Source organism: Spodoptera frugiperda, chromosome 4 (genome assembly GCF_023101765.2).
Source record: "Spodoptera frugiperda isolate SF20-4 chromosome 4, AGI-APGP_CSIRO_Sfru_2.0, whole genome shotgun sequence".
NCBI classification, from domain to species: Eukaryota; Metazoa; Arthropoda; class Insecta; order Lepidoptera; family Noctuidae; genus Spodoptera; species Spodoptera frugiperda.
The window spans coordinates 3,398,382-3,411,989 of NC_064215.1; the positions used below are offsets into that span (position 1 = coordinate 3,398,382).

The window sequence follows — 13,608 nt, forward strand, 5'->3', positions numbered from 1 at the left end:
GTCCTATATCTTTAAAATGTTTAGTCTTAGTTAACTTTTACGTCCTCCTCCCCCCCATAAAAGTAGGGTACTATTCTGCAGTAAAACATATTTATTTATTTATTTATTTATTTTATTAAGAAGTATCTTATTATATCTTATTAAAGATCCAGTAATCCTAACCTTATATTTTTTTCTGCAGGTGAGCAAATCAGTGTCTTCCCACACGATGGAGATACCGGGTTCGGGCAGTGACGGGGAGAGCAGCGGCGGCCGTGAGGTGCGACACATCAACACCAGAGGGCGACACAGGTATGTACAATGTTATTACTATATTGTGAACATAAACGTGGTACTTTTGCTCGTTAATTAATTTAGTGAATATTATAATTATGTAATATGTAGATATACAACGTCAAACGGTTGTGGTAGTTGATCAGTAACAGCGGAAAGAGTACCCTTAGTATTACTATCCCGGCGCTCTGATTGGCCGACTCGAATAAACAAACCAATCAGGGCGCCGAACGTACTCTTGTTTCGATTACTTTAAACGTAAGGCAAACTTCATTAAGAGTTCAGTTTAATAGAGGACCTTTTCCTTTTTTAGTCCAATTTACGAAATATTAAACACTACGACATATTATGAAATGATAGAACACATTTGTTTTAGCCAAAACTGGCACAGGTATTTAAACGTGTGATTGTTCCAAACACACTCACTATCTCATGTGTTAGTTATTCAGAATAATGCGCTAATATGACTATTAGCTGATCATATTTCCTTAGGGAAAAATACAGGTTTACTATGTGAAATGAATCTGAGCCATACAAACTGCAATATGAACGACTTCTCACGCGATATCATATTAAATGCTCTTGAAAGATATTATATTATGATGATACGTTACACGTGGTGGTGTATTTCTTTCTTGAGTACATATCCTCATGTAACTGTAAACCTGATTAAATGTTTCTATAGTTCGCTTTTTTTTAATACCTACATTGAATATTAATATTCTTTGATACAAGCTCACGTAAACTGAAATTGTAATAAATAATTGAATTTTCCAGATTGTTGTAAAATTCGTCGGATTTTCTACTAGCTAGTTTAGTAGTTTCAGCGTGATTGACGGAGAAACACCCAAACAAACAAACTTTCTCATTTTTAATATCAATGTGATACTGCCCTGTGTTAGTTGATAGTTTGACATAAGTATGCTTTTATTAAAATACAACGAAGTTATGATAACGAAATCTAAAATAATAACTAACCTTAAATTCAGGCATTAACTGCCACACTCAGAAACATTTAACGATTACTTAAACTATTCCTGAGTAACAATTTGTTTCCAAAAAGAATTGCTAAGGACTGAGTTAAGTAACCACTAAATGACTCTGAGTACGGTGGTAAGATCACTTTTCCCACAACACAATATCACAAGCGTTTCATACAAGAAATACATAATAAAACAAAATATTACATAAACCGTTTGTTCTACATACATAACAATGAGTTGGTAGACACGTCTAACATAATACATGTGTGGTTTTGCAGTGTATATTACACATTAATTATAATTACGTATGAATTAATTTACTTTGTGCCATCTGTTGCGTATCAAGGTCGTGAAATTTTGCAAAGATTTTTATATATTGTGATAAAATATTATGTAGACATACTATAAAAGTATAAAACTGTAGATTAGGTACTTATAGTATTTGGTCCTTGGCAATTTATTAGAAATGCTCATAGCTCAGTTATGTGGATAATTTACGGGTCGAGCAAGGAATTAATGTGTGTCTTTTAGTTCCTAGTAAATTCTGAAAAGTAGGCAAGTAGTCTGGCATTATAACATAACTGGAAAAAGGAGTTATGTTCATTGCGTAATCACACTAATATTATAAATTCAAAAGTAAGTTTGTATGCTTGGATTTTTATCCGTCAATCACGCTAAAACTACTTGAATGGATTTTGATGAAATTTGATATACAGATTTGGGTGAAGAAATACTTTTTATCCCACGGGAACGCGGGTGAAGCCACTGGCAGAAACTAGTATTTAAAATGTAGATAGTAGACGATAATACAAAATAAATAGAATAGTATCATTTTCATAGATTTTCCAACATCACACTCGCGCACCCATAAAGCCAATATTTCTTCCACTACGATATACAAACTAAAATAAAACCATATGTACTATTATAAATCCTTGCCTTTATAATTACATAACCGACTACAGATATTTGTAAATAGGATATTCCATCTCCCATGTGGTCGGGCTCGTCTCCGATTTAATGACTTTCTTGATTGCTTCCATTTAGAAGTAACGCAACTAGATGAGCGCCTGCCGACAGGACGCGTTTGAGTATTAATAATATCATGCACACACACTGATCACTATACATGTACAACATTTATTGTTATGCTAAATTCATCTATTTAATAAGGGGTCTCGGGTTCGATTCCCGGGTCGGGCAAAGTATTAATCAGTTTCTTTTCGTTTTTTAAATTTCTCAGTAGTAGCGCAGAGTCTCGAATTTATTCCAGTTTATGGCAATAGGCTCACCCTTTATAACATGGGACTTATAACAAAAAAAACTTAAGTATTCTGTGTAGAAATCAAAACCCGCTAAAGACAATGGACGTCCCAACGGAGTCTCAAATCTAGATTATCAGTGAGACAAACCATCTTGAAATCAGATATTTTCTTATAAAGATAGCTTAGTTTCTTGTAAAGATAACATGTGCGCTCTGCAGCTAATTCATATTCTAAAGTGTGATAATGCAACAGGAACCGGTTCGATTCCGGCTTAGACGAAGCCGCTTAGATTAGATTGGAGTTTCGTACTTTATGTTATAAAGTTACTGAGCTTGTTTATTTGTTTTTAACCGACTAATATCTAGACAAAAATATTTGTTTCTTCATATATCACAAATTGTGTGTGAAACATAGATTTCAGAGATAAATAAAATTTATGCGTATCTAAGTATACTCTTTGGCTATGGCACTCGTAATTCATTAGACAAATAAACACCAAAAACCAACAGAAACCAAGACTTTTCATTCACAGCGACAGTAAGTATTCCGATCTGAGGATTGAACCTTTTACTTTAATCTTATTTGAACGGTGTTACTCGATCACAAAGTAGGTACAAGAAAAAAAATCATGTTTAAAAATAAATAATTTCGATATCGAAGTCAGTATACTCATACACTAAGATCGTTATCCCCAGGCTATACCACACTACACTATACTTAGGTCTCGATGACAGGTACTACAGGCTTTTTGGGAGTTAGGAATTTAAGGGTTGTTGTTCGGGAATCGGGGATGGGGAAGATTGGGAAGGGGGGATTGATTATTGGGGATTAATTATTATGTTATTGACTTACTCACGTAATTGTTTCACGAGGAACTCGACTAGTTTCAAGCCATGCTAGGAGCTCATATTCAAGAACAGCATTCAACACATCGACAATCGCCGCATCGTGTGTGGCGGAATGCTGCTCGAGCCTCTCTCTCGCATGGCTTGAAACTAGTCAAGTTCCTAGTCAAACAGTTACTTAATAAGATGGTAAGTCACACCTTTATTATATTATTCTATTGCTAATTCCAATAAATAATTATGTAATAGATCTACAATCAACTTGGATTAAGGAAAGTTACCAATTACCGACTAGGCCGACGGGAAATCATGTGTAACAGTGCATTAAATTAATGTGACTTACTAACATTTTCTTTACCGACAATCATAAGATTTCACTTTTTTCTTTTGTTTTTATTTTTACGTAATACTTGTACTAGCTCTAGGGTGCTTTTCCAACAGAGATGTGTTATGTTAAGTTGCTGTGGATGCGTTTGGCTTGCACCAATCATATTAGTTGGTACACATAGATTAACAGTGGTGGAATGGGAGGATGCGTGCTGTGGAAGTGTGCTATGGATGGTTTCCCTGCTATCGATACATTGTATACTCGAACTGCGCATCTTCCTCGTGCAGCTACTTTGCGGCGGCACATCTTACTTACACAGCTACATTGCTTAGTATCAGTGGAAAAGGTCACATGGTTTCACAGCTTAACTACAAAGCACATATGTGGTGTAAAACCACCCTTACATCGGCGCATTCAAGGGTAAAAACTGCTTCTAAAACGTAACATAATGCTGAACTACGAAGCATAGATAACAAACTCAGATTGAGCTTAACTATGTTGCTCACTGGCATTTTAATAGTATGTGTAGATAATTAAGCAAGACTAATTCACCATCAAACTGTCTCAACATCATTACCATACACCTAATTTCCCGTTAATATACAATATTCAGGTTGTTACACACTTTTCTAATCACGTCCCTGGTTTTCACTCATGCGGTGCGCATGCGCAGAGCTTTCCAACGAAAGCGCTTTACGCTCGTCTGACTTCGGATATCGCTAACCGAAGTTTGCGCTTCGCTGCTTCTGGAAAACTGATAGAGAATTGAGTAGACAGTTTAATGGAAAATTTCTTGACTGGTTGGTTCTATTTGTAGGCAAAAGGTGTAAATAAAGATTGTAGATGACAGTGATTTCAGGTCATCCTAAAGTGGATAATAAATTTTTAAAACTAGGAGATCTAACGAAAGCTAAAGACTTGATTGGAATGACCATCCACCATCAGGTGTACCCGTCTGCTCGTTTGCCTTCTACTCTATTAAACTAATGAGTTTTCCCGTTGTGAAAAAAAACCAGCTAAGTATGTTATAACACCTAAGCCTTTCCTTCCTTTGATAGACGCACTTGTAACCACTTGACTAAAACAGTATTTATTATCTTATGAAATTCTCACAATAAGTAAACAGTTCTATTCAATTCTAGTGTACTGGATTGGTTTGGCATGAGGCCAAACCAAGGTAGTCGGTACTAAACACAAATAATAACAAGCATAACGTTATTTCGAAATCGATATCGTTATAGCTACTGTTATCGAATAACATAAATATCGATACCGCCATAACTGTACAAGTGTACACGCTACTACAAGATACGATTTACTACTTAATAACAAAGTAAAATAACGCCTACCGTACATTTATTATCATTTACCACGAAACGTTAAGCGTAATCGTTTTATTACCAAAAATGGGCATTGTCTAGCGTAGCACTCGTTCAGAACTGACATACAAAGCATTTTAAACCTTATTCTGTAGTTGATATAGTTGGTTTTCAATTGAAGTGTAGAACGGCCGACTGGCACAGTTGCTTCCTTGCGAAATGGTTAGGAAGTCGTGTGGAGTAGCCATGTAAGGTGAAACGGATCATGAGGCTACACAGGTACTTGTGCTTACCTTGTTTTTATACTAGTGTTGATGTATCAGCATTAGGTACTTACTTCTGGAATGTTATGCCTATTAGTGGTTCTTGTCAGGTAAAAATCCTACACTCCCTAGTATTTTATCCCCAGAAAGCTATGTGCCTTTTGAAGGTTCCCCCGTCATAAAAAAGAAGATATGTTATGTCTGAATGACCCCCTTACCTTAGATATGTCTGACCTTCAAACAATTAGATTGTTTTGAGAGCTTAACTCGAATTTCTTTCACTCTTTGAGGTTTGAACGTGGTTCTTCCCGGGAGTTAAATTACATTAAGTAGTTTTACTTCGCCAAATTATACTTGACCATCAATTTATTTATTTATTTATTTATTTTATTAAGAAAACCAACAGCGTTACGGTAGGTAAAACAACAATATGGATACATTTTTATGGTAAGGCTAATAACAGGTTTCCCTTAGTATAACATTACAATTAGGTATAACTCGGCTTATAAACGGACAGTAAACAGTCACTTATACATTATTAGATTGCTCTTAAAATTTCTAATAGATGTCAGCGATGCAAATAAAAAACCGCAACCAAAGAATTTATTTATTGTGTCATATAAACGTATGACTGGTCCAGTACATGTCGTCCAGTACGGTATATTAAAGCACCGCTGTCATCCTTACAATATATATATTACAAATATACAACTTACATAATATTTTAAACATAAATACTTACATAATATATTTTTTTTTTTTTTAGATTTTATAATTTCTTGCATCAGGTTGTTTGTCTATCAGAGCTTTTACCAATCGAGTTTTAAATGTTTTTTTAGAATAAGTAAATATGTCTATATCTTTGAAAGTAGTATTGTGAGTTCGAACAATGCGCGTAACAACGTTATTTTGTGCGTAATTAGTAGCATGAATTGGTACGTATAACATTGGAGTGTGGCGAGTACGTCGTTGCGGTGTGTTAAATTTTACCTGTGATAACAAGTCCGCACAATCGAGGTTTCCATTCAATATATCATATAGCAGACACATCTCAAGTATCTTGCGACGCTGTTCAAGGGTCAGCATACCATGTGTATTACAACTTTGTTGGTACGACATAGGAGGTTTGCGGAGACGGTAGTTGAGGTGATTAACAAACTTTTGTTGAAGTCGTTCAAGTTGACTTACGTAAATAATATAAAACGGTGACCAAATGGGGCAGGCATACTCAAGAATACTGCGTACATATGCGAAATAAACTGATTTTATAGATCCAACATCTTTGAAAATTTTACATGATCTTATAACAAATCCTAGATTTTTAAAAGCCTTAGTTGTAACGAAATCAATGTGTTCTGAAAACGATAATTTGTTGTCAAATATGACACCCAAATCACGTACTATTTTTACTCTATTTATAATGATACCGTTAAAGTTATATTGGAAATTAACGGGGTGTATTTTACGAGAATAACTAATGCATTGACATTTATTAACATTTACAGTAATTTTATTAGTGTTATAGTACTTCGTTAAGTTATCTAAATCTGCTTGCAGAAGTTCACAGTCACTAATACTTTTAATTTTAAAGAATATTTTTTTGTCATCTGCATACATTAAATGTTCTGAGTTTATGAAAGATTCATGGATATCAAATAGATAAGCATTGTAAAATAAGGGTCCCAAATGGGATCCCTGGGGAACACCGCTAGGGATTTCAATAAAATCTGACCGATAGCCACCCACTACTACCGCCTGAGATCTATTACTTAGGTATGATTTAATCAATGGTTTTGGTAGCCTCATAACACACTGTTTTTGGTTACCTATCTTGTATTCCAGGATCGGATTGATTTTGTAATTAAAGCTGTTAAATCTTTATATATATAATTCTTCTGTACGTGTGTATGTCACTGAACTCCTCTTAAACGACTAGACGGATTTTGATGAAACTTTTTGTGTGTGTTCAAGAGGATCTGAGAATGGTTTAGATTCACAATTTTGTCCGCTGGACAATGTTTTTTTAATTAATTTTTAATTTATTAGTAGTTGTTGATTTTGGAATGTTTTACATCGGATCCGACGGACGGCGCTACCATCGCAGTGTCAAATATTAATGACGTTAGATATTGTCATAACATTTGAATAATAATTTTCATCAAAAAGGTCCAGAATGTTTTAGCTTATTAAAAAAAGAATAAAATTTTCAAATTAACGTGTAGACAGGACAACGTCTGTCGGGTCCGCTAGTACTACCTAATTGTAGATAGGTTTTAATACCTACACGCTACGTGAAGTGTGTCCATAACTTGACATCTGTTTATCCAAACACGAATGTGACAAACGGCCAAACAGAAGGGATGTTTAGAAAAATACACGACACGCTCAAACAAATAACACCTTAGTTTCATTTTGTTTACACAACTACCTGTAGCTTATAGTTCATTCTTCCAAAAGCGTCAGGAAATTACACTGATACTTATGCTATACCCTGACAAAGCACTTTTCCTTTATTTTGCTCTTATAAAAGCAACAGTCATTAGAGTACGCAACACATATTATCTTTTACATATAAATCTGCAGTCGACAGCAGGTCAACCTACACCAATAATATTTATTCGATTTTCAACCTTTATTGTTTTGGTTTAGAGTCGAAAATCCTATGAAAAAAATTGATAAACTAGAGTAGATAGATGTGCGGTTCTCTGTACATATGTAAGTAGGAAATATACATAATACGAGGTAGATTTAGCATCCGGTCTGTTGGTTACCTCACGTTTAGTTGTGGTCTTTGAACATTATTTACTGCATCGAAGCCCATGACAGATGTGTCTGTGTTCCCATATGTCTGGATTTCCACTAAATATGAAACTGGAGCTTGTCATATTGAGTAAAAATGTTGTTGTTGTATTTCAAATTAAAATTAGATACTGAATAAAGAAGGGCCAAATTAAAAGTAGATACCCTTAACCAACGGGCATGCATGAAAAGACTGATGAGTGATGACTGTTGATGAAGCGAAAGGATATCTAAGATTCGTTGCAATTGGCGTTCCATTGTGGCTACTCACATGAGAGACAGGCGTGAGGTTCTGTATGTAACTTTGTATACTGAATACTACTACCGCTTATAGCTATTGGAGTCTTATTTTTTTACGATAGTCTAAGTTTGGAGGCTGAGTCACCCTCGTCCGTAGGAGAGCACCCAAAAAAACGAATCCCTACACGTGGCCTCTGGGTGGTGCTAACCAGGTGACACTCTGGTGGTAGGCTTCGGCCGACGGCATTATGACCACCCACCGAGCAAAACTGTGTCGCCAAGCGGCCTAGCCGTGTTCCGCCACGATGCTCGGTGAAGCCGTATGAGAGGATGGGTCGAGATGTTTGCTCCACTATGGGTAGACCGATCTGGCGCGCGCTGGTGTAGCTTCATCGGGTGGCCAGTCGCGGAGGGTAGCGGGATCCGAGGCACGGTGCACCCCTGGCCGACCGCAGATAGTTGGGGGCCCAATTAGCGTGCTAGCCACACGTGAAAGGCTGCCCCGCCATCTAGCGAAAAATCCCATGGATACGCCATCGTGCCGGTTGGCGACCGGACGAGAGGGCCCGATGGATATTCATGGGGGGGCTCGGGCGTCCCCGCAGTCTCCAGGCTGGCCTCCCATTGATGTGGCTAACTGCAGTGCGCGTCTGGGGTCGCCTGTGTGGAGGAACATTTCACTGCCATCCTCTCAGCAACCTCACACTCCTTTATGAAGACAAGAGCAAAGAAAAGGGTTAAACAGCGGCTGCACTCCCTCTCCCTCAAAGTGCACCTCTCTAACATCCGAGGCTTGCACTCCAATCTCAATGCGGTCCATCACCATCTGGAGACCGAGAACCCCACGCTCTTGTTTCTCTCGGAGACCCAGATCAGATGTCCGTCGGACGTATCATACCTGAACTACCCAGGCTTTTCCCTGGAGCACAAGTTCGTTCCCCGCGCAGGCGTATGCCTATACGTCCAAGACGGCATCTGTTACCGGCGTCTCCGAAACTTTGAAGACCCCAGTTTTTCAACCTTGTGGATACTGGTGGACACAGGCATGGAGAAAATTCTCTATGCCTGTGTCTACCGGTCGCACAGCGGAGATTTGGAGACGACCAGATTAGCTCAACACCTTGTGGAGACGGCGGATGCGGCTCGGCAGAGGTACCCTTCGGCCCAGTTGGTGTTACTGGGGGACTTTAACGCCCATCACCAGGAGTGGCTGTTCCCATACCAGTGCACTGACCATGCTGGGAGGGAAATGCGTAAGCTTGCGCTAACGCTTGGCCTGACCCAGCTGGTCCAGGAGGCCACAAGGGTGCCCGATGTCGACTCGCACACTGCCAACTGCTTAGACCTTCTGCTGACAACTGATCCAGACAGCTACTCGGTGTCAGTTTCTTCACCCTTGGGTAGCTCTGACCACTGTCTGGTGAAATCCGTATCCACGTACTCCCCACCGGATCCTTGTCCCAGAGGATCTCGGCGGATGTGGCGGTACAAGTCAGCAGATTGGGATGGGATGCGATCTTTTTTTGCATCCTATCCTTGGCGGCCTGTCTGCTTCTCTACTGAAGACCCGTCAGCTTGTGCGGATGCCATAACGGGGGTGTTGCGTCAGGGCATGGAATACTACATTCCATTCTCGGACGCGACATCTTTCGGTGGGACTCGTCCATGGTTCGATGCCGACTGCAGACGTGCTGAAGCGCGAAAGCATGCGGCATACTTGGCATGGGCGGATGCCAGGCGTCGTAGGGCTGACGACATTCTTCAGAGGAAGAGAGCCTATAACCGGGCTGCCAAGTCATGCAAAAAGGCATTACGGATGGCTCGGTTCAACCACATTGGCCGAATAGGGAACAAACTGGCTTCTTACCCAGCGGGTAGTAAAGCGTTTTGGTCCCTGGCCAAGGCGGTTGAATCGAACTTCTGCCGCCCTTCACTCCCACCTCTCCTGGGGCCTAACGGGACACTGGCACACACCGCGGTAGAGAAAGCGAACCTGTTTGCTTCTCTATTTGCGGAATCTTCACGTCTTGATACTGGTGGCGCTTTGCCTCCTTCTCTCCATAGAGTTTGCGAGACGAATATGTCAAAAATTCGCATACGACAGAAGGAGGTATATAAGACGTTGCGTAATCTCGACGTGAACAAGGCCAGCGGCCCCGACGGAATCCCAGCTGTGGTTTTAAAAACCTGTGCGCCTGAGTTGTCTCCAATCCTGACACGCCTGTTTCGACTTTCTTTGGAGACTGGTCAAGTGCCGGTTGCATGGAAGCTGGCCAACGTGCAGCCTGTGCCCAAAAAAGGTAGTCGTGCCGACCCTAATAATTACCGGCCAATCTCAGTCACGTCCATACTCTGCAAGAGTATGGAACGTGTACTTAACAACAGGCTCCTGGCATACCTTGAAGGTAACGACCTCCTCAGCAATCAGCAGTATGGGTTTCGCCGCAACCGATCCACTGGGGACCTTCTTGCGTATGCCACCCACATTTGGAGCGAGGCCATCGAGAAGCACGGGGAGGCAATAGCGGTCTCTCTCGATATATCGAAGGCCTTTGACAGGGTTTGGCACGACAGCCTTATCGGCAAGCTTCCTGCATATGGACTTCCCGCTGATCTGTGCAGATGGATTGCAGATTTCCTGAGGGATCGGTCAATTCGAGTAGTCATTGAAGGCTGCTCGTCTGACCAATTTGGCATCAACGCCGGAGTCCCTCAGGGGTCAGTACTTTCAGCAACGCTCTTTTTGCTGCACATCAACGACCTGCTTAAGCCCGGTATCTTTGGGTATGCAGATGACAGCACAGTTGTTGAAAGGTATGTGTCCGATGCGCGGAGTAGCGGAACACAGATCCGGTCTCTAAGAGAATCCATGGTCGAACGGTTGAACTCGTCCTTGAAGGCGGTCTCCGATTGGGGTGACGCCAACTTGGTCAAGTTCAACGCTACCAAAACCCAGGCGTGTCTATTCTCTGCCAAACGGGGTCAATTTCCGCTGGCTCCGACTTTCCGAAATGTGTCCGTTCCGGTAGCGGATCATCTTGAGCTTCTGGGCGTAACTCTATCGCCTACGCTTAACTTCGGCTCTTATATAGAGTCGAAGGCGCATCTGGCTGGTAGGAAGTTGGGTATCCTCTCGAAGGTGAGACGGTACTTCACACCGGAACAACTGCTGAGCCTTTACCAAGCGCAGGTTCGGTCATGTATGGAGTACTGTTCTCACCTTTGGGACGGCTCGGCCAAATACCAGCTGGATGCGCTCGAACACATTGAAAGGCGTGCCAAGAGGCTCATCAATGATGATGCGCTTGTGGAGGCCCGGCTTCAAAGCCTTGAACACAGGCGCAAGGTCGCAAGCCTTTCCGTTTTTTACCGGATACATTTCGGAGAGTGTGCGGGGGAATTGCACAACTTGATTTCCCCTAGTCCTTTTCATCATCGAACCACAAGACAATCGGCGAGGCGTCACCGCTTCATGGTAGATATCCCACCCACTCGCACGAAGCGCTTCGCTTCAAGCTTCCTTGTGCGAACTGCTAGGGAGTGGAACTCCTTGCCGGAGTCTGTGTTTCCTGATGGGTATAACTTGGGTGTCTTCAAGGCCCGAGTGAATAGGTTGCTTATGGGCAGACGTGCTCCACCGTAGGCCGCATCATCACTTACCATCAGGTGAGATAGCGGCCAAACGTCGACCCATTAAATGTAAAAAAAAAAAAAAAAAATTGTTTATCAGCTTTTTACTCAAGACAAGTTCAATTAAATAATTATAAAGCTTTCTCTATAATCCTTTGACCATTTACAGAATTACTTGTATACAAAACCTAAACATATTTAAAACCTTTCTCTCTCTAAACAGTTAATATCCGAATTACCTTAAAGTTGAAAGTTTTCAAGCAAGCACGCCTATAAACGCTATTAAGCTAATTACGCGATCTATGTAGCTCGGAATCGGGTTAAATAGTGTAGAACGACACACATTAGCAGTGTACGAGAATCATGTAAACATCGCATACACAAACATCCGTCCCTGCGTTAAACGTATTGCTATTTCCTTTGGTAATGTGTTATTATTTTAATACTGACTTTCCGCTTGTGTCCCGGTATAATTATTTGCAGATTTCTGTCGAAGAGCTCCCGATCCTATAGAATTATTAGGATGATTAGTCCCTAAAACTCGAATCCTAATACTCAAATGGTCTGCAACGCACTTGTAACTCTCCGGTGCTCTCCATAGGCGGCACCAATTGTTTCCATCAGGTGGTCCGTCTACTCAATGACTGTTATTTTAATTTATGTAAAATGGTGCTATTTGGATGATTCATTTATGCAAATATTTATTCATTTCTGTAGTTTCATTTACGGTATACCAAGCTATGAATAAATAATAATCAAATGTGTTAAAATGAACTGAATTCTTTGATCATATTTTCATCTTAATTCGGTGGATTGATAAACAGTAATGTGCAATAGTACCCTTAGGCCTCGGCCTCGAATTTTGCGGGCAGCGGGGCGGCGGCGGCGGCGGCGCGGCAGCGGCAGGATCTTTTGCGTATAATCAAATGGACCGGTTTTCGAAAACAGCGGCGCGGGAGCGGCGCGGGAGCGGCGCGGGAGCGGGCAACGAGCGGTGCACTCCAGTCAAGCGGTGACCGCCCGCGTTGCGCGTCTGCATTGTAGTATAGTGTTGTGTACCTACATTTTTTTTGTGACGTATCAAAATGTCCTCGGACGTGCAAGAGCAAATGATTTCGGCAATCTTTGAGAGGACACCCATACGGAACAGCAAAGATGTGAACCATAAAAATAGAAGAAAAATTAACCAATTATGGGAAGAAATAAAAAACGAACTGAATATTGAAGACTAAAGCAAAAACTGAAATCACTCTTGATAGTTTCAAGAATATAGTCAAAAGTTTCTACACTCATTCTAGTGTAGTCGTAGAATTTGTCGGGATTTTGTCTCTGTTCTTTATAATTTCGATAAAACTCGCCATTTATTTTCCTTGCCCTATAGTAGGTCTTCTTCTTTTGCCCACAGTAAATCGAGCGTTAGGAATAAATTTGAATCAAAAAGATTTCGTTCGCTAATAAAAACAAATATCTCGACAACACAACCACGAACACAACACTACACCGCTGTAGTGCCGCGCGATCTGCCCGCTAGTTTCGAGAACGGGTCCGCCGCCGCCGCCCCGCTCCCGCTCCCGCGCCGCCGCCGCCCCGCTGCCCGCAAAATTCGAGGCTGAGGCCTTAGTCCGAATTTGTTTAACGTTGAAAGTAATCGAAAAGAGAGCGC

General features: G+C 40.8%; 1 protein-coding gene across 1 annotated transcript in view; it reads left to right on the top strand.

Annotated features, from left to right (window-relative positions):
• Positions 1–13,608, top strand: part of LOC118272387 (supervillin) — a 204,800-nt gene that overhangs the window by 111,485 nt on the left and 79,707 nt on the right. Inside the window, 1 exon segment of the mRNA XM_050693448.1 lies at positions 182–291. Coding sequence (XP_050549405.1) covers positions 182–291 — 110 coding nt within the window.